Source organism: Eschrichtius robustus, chromosome 11, assembly GCF_028021215.1.
Source record: "Eschrichtius robustus isolate mEscRob2 chromosome 11, mEscRob2.pri, whole genome shotgun sequence".
Taxonomy (NCBI): domain Eukaryota; kingdom Metazoa; phylum Chordata; class Mammalia; order Artiodactyla; family Eschrichtiidae; genus Eschrichtius; species Eschrichtius robustus.
In genome coordinates, this window is record NC_090834.1 from 111,298,337 (window position 1) to 111,311,907 (window position 13,571).

The window sequence follows — 13,571 nt, forward strand, 5'->3', positions numbered from 1 at the left end:
GCAAAGCTGTCAGCTCTTCAGAAACAATCTAGTAGGGAGCTGATGGAACACTCTGGAAGTGACCCCTGTATATTAACGTTCCAAGCAGACGTACAGTCGGGTGCCCACCGTCCACAGGCTGCATGCTTCCTGGGTGGGGAGGGCGGGCAGTGGATGTCAAGCATGGGTGGGTCGCGTGCAGCCACGTGTCTCTTGGGAACCAGAGCACAGGTGGGGACTCCTGCCTGTCACCGGAGTCCCCACCCGGGGCCCTCCCCTGACCACAGGCAGGGTCACCGCGTGCCCGAGCCCTCCCGCAGGAGAGATCCCAGCTCGTCCAGCAGACGTCGCCGGCTTTGCAGGAGGGAGGCATCAAATCGCGGAGTGAAACAACCCCCGAAATCGGGGCGAGCTGGGGAAGCTGAGGCCCCCCCCCACCCCCCGGGCTGACGCGGCACACCTGGCCGCCAGAGGAGCCTGTGGCCGTGTTTCCCACCGCACTGCTCCCCGGGGGGCAGTGGGGCGCCCACCGCGGAGACTCTGTGACCCCCATCTGCCTGTGGCCACGTGCCGGGCCGGTTCCGGCACCCCTGCTCCTCAGAACCGTCGGGAGAGCATCCCAGGTGCTCCAGAAATGTCTGGCAAGGCCGGGATTGGGATTCTTGGCCCCTTCCGCTTTTCGGGCAGTCAGCTTCATGGAACGCGTCCTAATCCCGGAGGCGTCCAGGAAGCCTGTCCCTCCTCGTGACCTTGAACAGCTTGTTTTGCCGGGCTCTCTGGGGGGGCAGAGCCAGCCTTGCCCCGTCTCGGGGTGAGAGGGCACGGCCCAGGATTTCCTCCACGACACAGCTTCCAAGAGGAAAGCCAAGCGCCGACGGCACCGACATCATAGATGATGAGCGCTCGTGCCAAAGCAGCAGCTGTTGCCAACGGCCTGTCTCGTGCTCGATCGTCCCAGGAGGCCGTGCGGGAATGGGGGCGGGTGCTCTGACCCCAGCCGACTGTCCCCGGCCTGCGGGCCCTGACCAGTCACACGCCTTCCAAGGGACGGGCCCGCGGGAGCAGTGGGAGGTGCCCGCAGGGCCTGGAAGCTGTGGTGAAGCCGGTCCCACCAGCTCTGGCCTGGAGCCGCCCTGGGCCAGCGTGGCTCTCGTGGTGGTCCCGCGCCCCCTGGTGCCCGTGAGCATGGTGTCCGGGGACTAGAGTAGGTCCTCAGGAAATACTCGAGGCGTCTGAGCTCAAACTCGCATCCAATTTTCTCCACGCTCTGAAGGAAGGTGGGTCCCCCTCTCCAGGACTCTGGCCTGTCCTCTGTGTGCCTCTGCCCTGGCCCAGGCTGGCCGTGCGGAACACGACTTCTGTCCTTTTGTCACAGCCCGGCGTGTTTGGCTGCTGGGGCCCCTGGGGGCGGGTGGGGGCAGGCCACATGCGCCCCCAAGGCTGGGCCGGCTCCGAGTCTGAGCTGCTCCCCCTGACGACAGACTTTCACGGCTAACCCTGTTGTGGCCACGGGGCTCCTGCAGCCCCTGGTGTGGTGCCTCTTCCGGAAGTTATGGTGGACGGAGGGTTCCTGCCAGCTGGTGTTGGCCTTGGATCGAAGGGGGGGGGGGGTTCAGAGGGGAAGGTAATCCCAGGAAACTTCCTGTGCCCTGGGCGTCCACCACGTGGTTGACACAGTGACCCATCCTAGAAAGCCCACTGGGAATTTCCCGGGCAGCCCCTGGGGGTGCGGGGGAGGCCCAGGACTGCTCCAGAGGAGGCTGCGAGGGTTAGCCTGCCTCTGGGGAGACGGTGGGTGAGAGAGGAGGCGCTTCCCGGTGCTCCAGGACCCGCGACCCTGCCCCCAGATACCGCCCTGCTGGGTGCCGAGGCCCGCCTCGCCATCTCAGCGTTTTGGGTACCGTGCTGTCTCAGCGGTAGCGCCTACGGCCTGTGGGAGGGTCACCACCTGCCCCTGAATGGACAGTGCTGCTTTTAGTCGCTGGGGGAGTCGTCTCCAGCTACTAGGTGAGAAACCCCCCCAGATGTGGGCACTGCTGCGGGAGGGGCCGATCGGGGCCCGGCTGCTGGGCATGTGGCGCTGGTGTCTTAGCTGCTCACGGCACAGAGGCTGGGTCCTCTGTTTCCACGCCGGCCTGGGGCAGGGGCAGGGGCAGGGGCAGGGGCAGGGAGCGGCATGGCCTTGCAGCTGCCCCCAGCTCAAGGGCAGTCTTCCTGCACGTGTAGAGCAGGCCTCCTGGAGAGCGGGGGGTTTTCTGGAGCTGAAGGGAGGAGGCAGCTGCCACCCACGGCAGAGGGCGCTCAGGGGTCCATTTGCTGGGGGCCCTGCTGGCCTGCACCCTGACCAGCAGCCACGGAGGCTGCCTGACCCCCGACCCAGGCAGGCCCGGCTGTGACAGGGCGCGGGGTCCCCACAGTCACGATGACGTGGACACGACTTGGGGAGACGCAGAACACGCTGGGGCACCACAGACAGGAGGGGCGGGGCAGGTGTGACAGACTGAAACGGGACGCGTCCTGGGGCTGGGCCCGCTACAGGACCCCGAGCAGGGAGGAGACAGTACAAGGTCACGGCACGTTCTAGACTCGACGCTGAGGGCCACAGGCGTGCGGGCGGGGGGTGAGACAAGACACCGGGTCGCCCCTTACCCTTCTTCTTCCGGACGGAGGCTTGCAAACAGAAAGGGGAGCGTGAGTCCCGTGGCGGCGGCGCTGCCTCGCTGGGGGCCGACCGCCCCACCGCGCACACCCCTGGCTCCGGGGCACACGCGGGTGGGCAGGGGTGCCCTGTCTATGCTCTCCTGGGACCTGCCGGCAGGTGGCCTGCCTTTTCTGATTTGCCCTCCAGCAAACCTTCCCGCGGGGACAAGGGGCTTTCCTCTCGCTCAGCACCCGCCCCTTCCTGGCACCCCGCCGAACTGGACCGCGTGAGCCAAGGCTGCTTCTTAGGAGGGACCTTCACAGCGCCCTGAGCTGCGCCCCCTTGAAGGTGACCTGCCTGTGGGTCCTCCTGGGGGGGAGCCCGTGTGGCACATGCTGCCTGGCCTTAGAGAAGCACGGGTGAATTCACACTGTCATCCCCGTTGGGGGCTGGGCCAGGCCTGGGGTTCAGGGGGGGGGGCGTTTCCTGGAGGGTCTTGTTTGGACAGACAAGGTGTGGGCAAGGAGGGGCCAGAGGAAAGGGGCTCTGGGCGAACTAGTGGCTCTGGGTGGAGGTGGGCAGCCCCACAGCAGTGCTGCCCTTTTCTAGAAGACCTAGGTCTCCAGCTGAGCTGCAGATTCTAGACCCAGGACACAGTGACAGGCGAGGGGGCCCTCGCTGGGAGACGGCCTGGGCCTGGGGAGGACAGAGTGTGGGAGACCCTCCCAAAGGAGCTGCAAGGGAGAAGGGGCCGCTCTGTACTTTTTTGGAGGGAAGGGCCAAAGGAAAGGGTCTCCCCCTGAAGGCTGGGACCAGGTGGCAGCGACAGCAGGTGGCAGACCAGTGAGGATGCTGGGACTCCCAGCACCCGGACCAGCTGGGCCTGACGATTTGTTTTGTGCCCCCGTAACCTGCCCTGGGCAGAGCTCACAGATGCTTCCCCTCCCTGCCCACCGATCTCTCAGCGGAGAAGGCTGTCAGTCCACTCGCCCGCTCCCGTGTGGTCAGAGCGACCTCCTCCTGGAGGTGTCCCTGGGCGCCGTGGTGACACCCCGGTGTGACATTTAACCAGCGCCCAGAGTCATCCCTCTTCATCAGCCACATGGCCGCTAGACCCAGGGCTCACGTTGCTCTGCACATCCTTCCCCAGGCCATGTGGTGGGGTCCAATGGCCACAGCCCTCTGTCCTTTGCAGTCCTTTCGAGAAGGCTCTAGGCCCTCCCTTCACTTGGCCTGCAGCCCACCAGGCCCGCCAACCCCACTGCTCTCCATGCCAGACGCCAGGGCCGCGGCTTTCTGGTCTGAGCCACACACGGGGGGGAAGATTTCGGGGGGCACCCTAGACAGCAGGGGGGCTGCTTGGGGGGGCCACAGTGGGGCAGCTTACCTTTATCCACTAGTGAGAGGCCCAAAAATTCAAAACAAAACAATGTTAGACGAACCAAAAAGAGGTTAGGCGAAGCTACTAACCACCCCCGAAGCCGGCAGGACCCCAGCGGGCCAGCGTGGGAGCGCCGCACACGGGGGCGTTTCCTGACCCCTTTCCGGGTGTCGGGGGCCAGGAGAGGGGCGAGCGAGCAAGCAGAGGGCCATGCAGAGGCTGGGGCTTCGCTGAGGCCGGCCCGCTGGCGTGCTGGGTGCTGGCGACAGCGCAGGGCTGGGGCGGGCCGGACGTGGCACTTACCGAGCTCCTCCAGCTCCGAGGTCATGGACTTGGAGCGCAGGGTGAGGGCCGTGGTCGGAGCACGCTTTGGAGGTGGAGGAGCTTGAGGGGCAGACAGGAGAGATGGAGGTGAGAGCCGGGCCCCAGTGCCGCCACCCCCCTGCCCCTTCCAGAACAAACGGCAGGTAGGGCCCCTGAACCTCCTGGGAAGGCTGAGATGGGGCCTCCCCCAGGGTGGGGAAGCTGGCAGTGGTCACGGCAGTGCTGAAATACCGGAGGTCCCGACGTGTTTCTCCAGTCTCTTTCCTGCCAGGGAGTGGCTCTGGCCTGCTCCCGGCGCCCCTCTGCAGGCCTTGCTCAGCCCCAGTGTCCCCCAGCTGTGACCTCCCTTGGGAAGGAGGGTGGCCCTGAGGACCTCTCCGTTCCATGGGCCCAGGCTGCGTGCCATCACAGTGACCGATGCAGGTCAGTTTGGAGCGGGAGCCCCCAGGCCCCTGTCTGCTGAACACAGCCCTGGCCTGAGGCCGCCACTACCTGTGGGCAAGCCCGAGTCCCCTCCTAACCGCCCTTTCTGACTTGTTTCCTACTCCGGGGCAGGGGGAACGGGACACCCCCCAGTGGCAGGAGGTGGGGCACACCCCGCAAGCGCCTGAGCACAGGGGGCTGGGGGCAAGAGCCTTGCCCCCCACCCATCCCTCGGGCAGGGCTGGCGGCTGGGAGGGCACCTTTCTTCCTGGCGGTGTCGTCTGGGTCGAGATTCCTGGTTACCGTGACCACCTTGAGGACGAGGTGATTCCCTCCCTGGCGGATCATGTTCACCACCTGCCGGTGGCCGACCTTCACGACATTCTCGTCGTTAACCTGTGGGGAGAGGGGGCAGGGCGGTGAGCTACCGGGAACCCAGCGCCCGGCTGGAGGGGGGCACACGTGGGCAGGCCCCGCGGGAGCGAAGGTGCCTTCGGGGAAACCGAGCAGAGGCCACGCGGCCGGGAGGGTGAGGCCGGGCCTCCTGCAGCCCAGAGCTGGGCACCGGCCGGGGCCGCTTTCCGGGAGTGAGTGTCCCTGCGGCTGCCGCGAGGAAGGCGGACCGGGCTCGGAGCGGGGAGAGCGAGCTTCCCCCGAGCTACGTACGCCTCCCTTGATGGCCCAGCCCCCATCCCCTCCCAGGTGGGCTCTGGCACCTGCTGTCCCCACAGCTCCTGGTGTGAGTGCTGGGCATGGAGGACGGCACAGAGAGCAAACCCACAGGAGGGCGGAGTTCATGACCACTCCAAGCGCTGTCTTCGAGGAAAGAAAACTGCCCTGATGATCGAGAACTGATAAGCACCTGAAACCCTGCCCAGGCTTGTGATCGCCAGTGCACGTTTTGCTGTACTTCTTTCTCTTGCTGTGGATTCCTTAAAAACCATCAAAGTGCAATGTAGCCACAAACAAGAGTCAGCAAGGTTTGGTGAGTCTTCACAAATCCAACACCCCATCTCGGACGCACCAGGTGCCCGGCTCTGATGACCAGGACCCAGGCAAGCGGGTCTGATCACCTCTGCGGGCCTCTTCCAGGCCAGCTCAGCCTGCTTCACCCCGGCTCTCCAGGGGCCCGGGAACCCCTTCAGGCCTGGATGGGGAAGCCAGACAGCTGGCCACCGGGGAAGGGCGGTCCAGGAGGCTGCCTGGGAGGGGGAGACGCGCCTGATTCCGGGCGGCAGCCGCAGTCTTTGCAGTGACTCTTAGCGGCTCTCCTTTTCACTGATTTTCTCAGAGTGTGATTAGGGAGCCAGGTGAATTCAGGAAGTAAAGAAGTTGGGTGGAGGGAGAGGGTGGTGGAGAGTGGGGCCAGGAGAGGGGATGGCTGTCCCCGAGCTTGCCTGGGTGGAAGCAACGGGCCCAACTCAGACCGCGGATACCCGGGACACGCAATCCGAGGCACACGGATCTCCCTCTCTCTGCGTCTCTCCTCCCACAGGTGCGCTGAGACGGCAGTGCTCATTCATTCATTCCAGCCACCACTCTTGCTCTGAGGGCCCGCTAAACCCAGGAGGTTACAGGGGGTGGACGGTCCGTCCCCACCCTCGGGGGGCTTACATTCTCATGGGGGAGTCGGACGGCACGGGAGTCAATGAGCAAATGTCATCTCAGCTGTGCTGAGTGCCACCAGAGATAGCAGGGCCGGCAAGAGAGAGGGGCAGGCGCTGGGTTGTGGTGATGGGGCACTGGACAGCCCGCGCAGCCAGGGCCGAGCGCTGAGGCGAGCACGAGCCCGGCACGTTCCTGAGACAGCAAGATGGCCAGGGGGCCAGAGCAGTGTGAACCCAGCGAGGAGGGGGTAGAAGAAAAGCCTGGGTTCTGAGAGGCCCAAGGCCCAATCAGCAGAGCCTCGAGTGCCAGGTGAGACCTTAGGTTTTGAGCATGAGAGGGATGCGGCCGATTGATGTTTCAGGAGCGTCAGTCACTCGGGATGGGAGGAGGGGGTGGGGCAGAGACAGAGAGGGCAGAACCCAGGCTGGGAGCATGGGCCGCTTGGACCGGAGCGGGGCAGGAGGGGTGGGGAGACCCGGTCAGGTCTGGAACCACGGGACACGGCGACGTGGGTTGTGTGGGACAGAGCTGCCTGAGGCCCTGGTGAGATGCCTGCAGCACGGACGGCCCCCGGCCGCCCACCCGCCAGGCCTCGGCGGCCAGCCCGGTGCGAGGAGGGCGGACCAAGAGGAGGACCGCACCCTGCCGCCGTCGGGCGGGCCCCTGCCCTATTTGTGATGGGTCAGTGCAGGCATGGGGGGGGGGGGGGCTCAAGGACCCCCCAAGGACGAGCGCGACACCTGCTCCCAGACAGAAGGACCAGCTTCTTGAGCCCACAGTGGGTAGCAGCCCCTGCCACAGAGCCCACCCTGACCGTGGGCCCCTCATACCCTTCTTTCCCCTTCCATCTCCCCTCAGCCACGCCCAGCTTAAGTTCACACGCTGCTTTGCAAGTAAAGAAGCTCTGGATGAAGTCCGGCCCCCAGAGCAAGAAGCACACCGAAGCCAGAGCTGCGGGCTGCGTGGGCTTTTGGGGATCAGCTGCCTCTGCACAGGGGGCACTTGGGCAGTGACAGCATGGAGGTGTCAGGTGGCTGTGCTGTTGACGCATATGAATACCCTCCTCCAAGAAGGCACAGAAACACCGGCAACACAATTCAACCTGGAATCAGCAAGCCCGTGACCAGCGAGGCAGGATGGGAACGTGCAGCTCCATCCTCCTTCCAGCACAGAGGACAGAAGAGCAAAGAGCAGAGCTGCACTTTAGTTTCCCAGCCTTTTAACAAACTGAAACTTCACTTTAACCAGAACGGGACTGTGGAGCCAGCTACCATCCTTAAAGCAGATGCTCCACGTTGCTCCTGTGGTGACAGGAACCTCAGAGACTGAGTAAGTTAAATGCTTGCTGTTTCCTCAATTGCCCACTGAACTTTCGTGGCCCCTCAAAAAAACAAAAAACCCAAAAACAAACACACAGCACACTGGGCCTACAATTCTGGCATGCTGCCACCAGGAGGCGTGTGCCTTAATCACCCACCACATTTACAGGTTAAGCCAAGTCCTGAAGATCACAGCCTTGGAGCAGATCTAGTTACCCGTAAGAGAGAGTGCCATTCTCTCCATCACATCATTCTTACATACAGACATGGTGTGATTTACGCAGGGAGTAAAGCGTGGCCACATCCTGGCAGAGGGCAAGAATACCAGCCTGGCCACCACCTCAGTTCAGGGAACTTCTGCCTTCCTTTACACACTTTCGTATCTTTCTAAATAATTCTCTAATTTCACTTAAATTGTTGCTTGAAATATCAAGCTTGTACGTGTACATAGTTTAAAGAGGCAGAATTCTACAAGGCTTGTTACAAAGCCAACAGGACCTCACCACCTAGCCCCACTTCCCATTCCCGAAGCCTTCAACCAATTCTTTCTATATTCATCACCGCATCTCTCACCATGCTGCTACTTGATGCTTTAATTTTAGATATCATCTGCTGACACACCACTACTGAAAATGATGATCTAGCTCAGCATTCTCAGCTGTGGCACTACTGCAATTTTGGACCAAGCAATCAAATTCTCTGTTCGGGTGTGCACTGCAGGATGTTCAGCTGCATCCCTGCGTTCTACCCACCAGGTCCAGCAATCCACTCCCCCACAAAGTGACAACCAAGAATGTCTCTAGCCATTGCCAGTCGTCCTCTGGGAGGTCGAAGTCACCCTCAGCTGAGGCTGAGAACTACGAACTTAGCTCTTTTTCTTCATCCCCCGTACCACCACTTTTCCAGGACTTCCATCCTCAGGTGATAGTTACATAGTAGTTTTAACCAGATCAACATTCAGGATTTACGTCATGACTATGTAACATGTCTACAGGTAAACCACATGGTATATACTATGATTACTTTGCCTTTTCCAGTGCGTTTCGTTTTCCCTGGAGTGAAATAATTTCCTGGTGTCTTTAGACTGGTTTAATTTTCTGTGTACTTAATAGTAATTGAAGTCCAAACACTTCCTTAATTATGTAAATCTCTTTTCAAAATCTTCAGGTACATTGGATGTCTTGTTAAGTTTGTCTTCTTGAACAAATCACTCCTGAAGACTTCTCTAACACTGTGAGTTCAGTGTTCTCTTGGCCTGTTTCCCCATTACTGTCACCCCTAGGATTCCTTCTGATTCTGTCTTGTGTTGCATCTTCTGAACCCTAGGCCACATGTATGTATGTATTTGATTCAAAACCTCATTTTTGGTAGAGGACATTCTCCAGTAGTTTTCCAATAAAAGGAGTTTGGGAGGTGATTTTTTTGAGACATTGTCTATTTGAAAATGGCTTTATCTGCACACTTAAATAGTAGTTTGCCTGGGTATAAAATTTGAGGTTGGTGGGTAAGGTAAAGTAAGCTCCTAAGACTAACTCTTCTGCAGGTAACAACTGTAAAGTCTGGACAGAATATAGTCCCCTCGTCCTCAAACCCAGACTAACAAAAACAGTTCCCTGAAAGCTCTGGAACATGAACAAAGGTGGGCAGACTTTGGGTGGGAGTGGAAAATCGGAAGCTTTGGGCCATGGACACAGAGTGGTGTGAGTTACCTGATGCTCTGGTAGAAACCGCAGCCTTTCTGGTTTGAGAAATCAGAGGACAGAGCCCTTTGTGTCCACAGCTGCCAAAGTGAGGGGAGAATTCCAGAGAGGAGAGAGCCAGAGAAGAGTAGGCCCGTGTTCTGTGTGTAAACTCTTCCCAAGTCTGTGGTTGACATCTGAACCATGTGTGCACAGGGCCAACTCAAAATAGCTTGCAGATAAGGCTAAAACACCTGAACTGATATTTGAGCAGCTGCCACGGCAGGCTAGACAGTTTGCAGCTTGAGTCTAACCAAGGTAGTTGTCAACTAAAACGAAAACATCAGCACTCAGGCAAGAAGTGTAACAATCTAGAGTTGCCGCAGCATAACATTCACAATATTCAGGATACAATACAAACTTACCTGATGAATCCACAGATGACCAAGGTGTTGGAATTATTAGACGAGGACTTTAAAGCAGCTATTATAACAATATTCAATTGGGTAAAGGAAAATATTCTCTTACTGCATGAAAAATAGGAAATCTCAGCAAAGAAAAAAAAAAACACGAGAAACGTTAGAGCTAAAAAAAAATACAGTATCTGAAATTTAAAAAAATCACTGGATGGGTTTAATAGCAGAATGGATATGACAGCTCGAAGAGTGAACTTCAGTACAGAAACAGGACTTATCCAATATGGAGAGAGAAAAGATTTTCAAACGTGAACAGTGTTAAGGACTTGCGGGACAATGTCAGAAGGTCTAACATAATGATAATTAGAGGCCCAGAAGGGGAGAATAATCAGAGTCCCAGAAGAGAGAGCGAAAATGGGTCAGAAAATATGATGGCTGAAAAGTTCCCCAGTTATGTGAAGGACATTAATGTACAGATTCAAGAAGCTCAGTGATTCCCAAATATGATAAATACCAAGAATATCATGCCTAGGCACATTATAGTCAATCTGCTGAAAGCCAGAGAAATCTTAAAGCAGCCAGAGAAGGACATATTACTTACATAGGAACCGTGATTTGAACTATTGTGGACCTCACATCAGAAACCGTGGAGACAAGAAGAGCCTGGAACAGCATTTTAAAACTAAAAGTAAAATAATCGTCAACCTAGAATTCTATAACCACTGAAAATATAAAGAAGGAAGGCAAAATAAAGACCTTTGTGAATAAATGATAACCAAGAGAATTTGTTGCCAGCAGACCTGTACTAACAAATAATGCTAAAGGAAGTTCTTTAAGCTGGAGGAAAATGATGAAGAATCTTTAGAAGGCATGAAGGATGTGAGAAATGATAAATGCCTGGGCAAAATATAAAAGATTATTTTCGTTCTCATTAAAAAATAGATATGACTGTTTTAGGCAGAAATGCTGTTGTTTTGTGGGGTTTGTAATGTGAGTAGATGCAATACCTTAGACAGATGTAGCATAAAGGAAGGCAGGAGTGAGGCAGATACACCTGTACGGCTGCCAAGTTTTTATACTTCACGTGAAGTGTGCAGTGTGAATTCTAAGGGGACGGAAGAGTTAAGGATGTGTACTGTAATCCTAGAGCCACGACTAAAGAGAATGTAAAGAACTACAGCTAAAAGCAGATAAAATGGAGTTCTAAAAATAGTCAGATAATCCAAAATAAAGCAGCAAAGGGAGAACAGAGGAAATCTGAAGAGAAACAGAAACCAAACTGGTACACCTATGCTGAACAGTGTCAATAATCAAATTAATGGGATAAAGCTCCAGTTAAAAAGCAGAAACTATAAAAACAGAGTTAAAAAAAGACCTAAATATGCTGTTTGTGCACTTGACACAGAGAGATTGAAAGTAAATCAATGGAAAAAGGATTCCCCATAGATGGAGTGGCTGTATTAATATCTGACAAAATAGACTTCATCCACTTTGCAAAACAGTTTGGCAGTTCCTCAAAAAGTCAGACAACTCTACTCCAAGTATATTCCCAAGACAACTGAAAACATATGCTTACACAAATACCTTTACGCAGAAGTTCATAACGGCGTTATTCGTAGTAGCCAAAAAGGGGGCTGGAGGAATGAGCCCCTTGATGGGCATGAGATTCCTTTCTGGAGTGACAAAGTGTTCCAAAATTAGACTAGTGATGGTTGCACAACCCTGAATATATTAAAATCCACTGGACTGTGTAATTCAAGAGCTTGAAATTTTATGGTACGTAATTTATCTATCAACAAAGCTGGAAAAAAATAGACTTGAGGAAAAGAGCATTACCAGAAATAAAATGGGATATTTCATAAGGATACAAGAGGTCATTCATAAGGAGGACATAACAGTCATAAACATTTATGCAGCTAATAACAGAGCCTCAATATAATGAAGCCAGATTTGACAGAAGTGAAGAAATAAATAGGCAACTCTGCAAACATAGTAGGAAATTTTAATGCCCCTGTCTCAAATTGATGAAACAGCTAGACGGAGAAGGAACATATTTTCCTTGGTCCAGGTTTTCTGAAATTTGCTGACGTGCCTTGGTGTGTCTCTGTTTTCATCTCTTATACTGGGTACTCATGAATCCCCTTCCATCAGGAAACTTGCATTCCTCCATTCTAGAAAGTTCCCTTCAGTTATTTCCTGAACATTTCTTTTCTTTCGTTTTCTCTCTCTCTCTTTTTAAAAAAATTTTGGCCTCACTGCGCAGCATGCGGGTTCTTAGTTCCTCAACCAGGGATCAAACCAGCGCCCCCCGCAGTGGAAGCACGGAGTTTTAACCACTGGACCGCCAGGGAAGGCCCTCATTTTCTCTTTGAGGTACACTTATTTAGCACATGGTGGAACTTCTGGACTGGCCCTCTAATTATATTTCCTCTCCAACTTTTCACATCTCTTTCTGGGAGATTCTTTTCAATTTATCTTTCAATCTATCAAAATGTTCGTATCTGCTATATTTTTAATTTCAAGAGCTCTTATTTTGTTCTCTGTTAGTTTAAAAAAGAGCATTTTGTCCTTATTGCAAGGATGCAATATCTGCTTTTATCTCACTCCTCATATTAATATAATGTCTTTTCATAATCTTACTCTCCCTGCATGGTCTGTTTCCTCCTTTTTTTCCTCCACAGTATGTTTGTTTTGGGCTTTCTCTTTCATATTAATTCTTTCATCAATGTCATATTTAAGGAAGACCCCTAAAGAGCTGATTTCTGTCCCAGCCAGTTATTTTGTGAATACTGACAAACTGATCCTAAACTTCACATGGAAAGGCAAAAGACCCAAAATAGCTAACGCAGTATTGAAGAAGTACAAAGTCAGGTGCCTGACACTGCCTGACTTCGAGACTTACTACAGAACTTCACTAATCAAGTATTGGTGAAAGAATAGACAGATCAACAGAATAAAACAGATAGCCCAGAAATAGACCCACACAAATACAGTAACTGATCTTTGACAAAGGAGCAAAGGCAATTCAATGGACAAAAGATAATCTTTTTAACAATGGTGCTGGAACAATGGGACAGCCACATGCAAAAAAAAAAAAAAAAAAATAGAAACTAGACACAGACCTTAACACCTTTCACACAAATTAACCCCAAATGGGTCACAGACCTAAAGGTAAAACACGAAATTATAAGACTTCCGGAAGATAATGTAAAAGAAAATCTAGGTGACCTTGTGTAGCAATGACTTCTTAGATAAAACACCAGAAGCACTATCCATAAAAGAAAAAATTGATAAACAGTCCATTAAAATTAAAAACTGCTCTGCAAAATCCACTGTCAAGAGAATGAGAAGACAATACACAGATGGGGAGAGAATTTTTGCAAAACACGTATCAGATAAAGGACCAGCGTCCAAAATACACAAAGAACTCTTAAAACAAGAAAACAAACAACCCAAATAAAAATTGGGCAGAAGATCTGGATATCTCACCAAAAAAGATACACAGATGATCAATATCCTATGTCATTAGGGAAATGCAAATTAAAACAACAATGAGCTACCACTACACACCTCCTAGAGTAGCCAAAATCCAGACCACTGACAACACCAAATGCTGGCGAGGATGTGGAGCAACAGGAACTCTCATGCGTTGCTGGTGGAAACGCTAAAACGGTACAGCCACTTGGTAGACACTTTGGCAGTTTCTTACAAAACTAAACATACTGTTTCCGTGTGACCCAGCAATCAGGCTCCTTGGTGATCATTCACCCCAGTAAGTGAAAACCTGTGTCTACACAAAAC

The 13,571-nt window shown here is 54.1% G+C and overlaps 1 protein-coding gene across 2 annotated transcripts in view; it reads right to left on the reverse strand.

Annotated features, from left to right (window-relative positions):
• The window catches only part of SHANK2 (SH3 and multiple ankyrin repeat domains 2), a 457,530-nt gene that overhangs the window by 18,788 nt on the left and 425,171 nt on the right, over positions 1-13,571 (reverse strand). For both annotated transcript variants that reach the window (XM_068555086.1, XM_068555087.1), the window contains 4 exons: positions 5,009-5,144; positions 4,305-4,385; positions 4,008-4,016; positions 2,629-2,649 (listed from right to left, as the gene is read on the reverse strand). In XM_068555086.1, the coding sequence (XP_068411187.1) occupies positions 2,629-2,649; positions 4,008-4,016; positions 4,305-4,385; positions 5,009-5,144 (247 nt within the window). The remainder of the gene's footprint in view (positions 1-2,628; positions 2,650-4,007; positions 4,017-4,304; positions 4,386-5,008; positions 5,145-13,571) is intronic.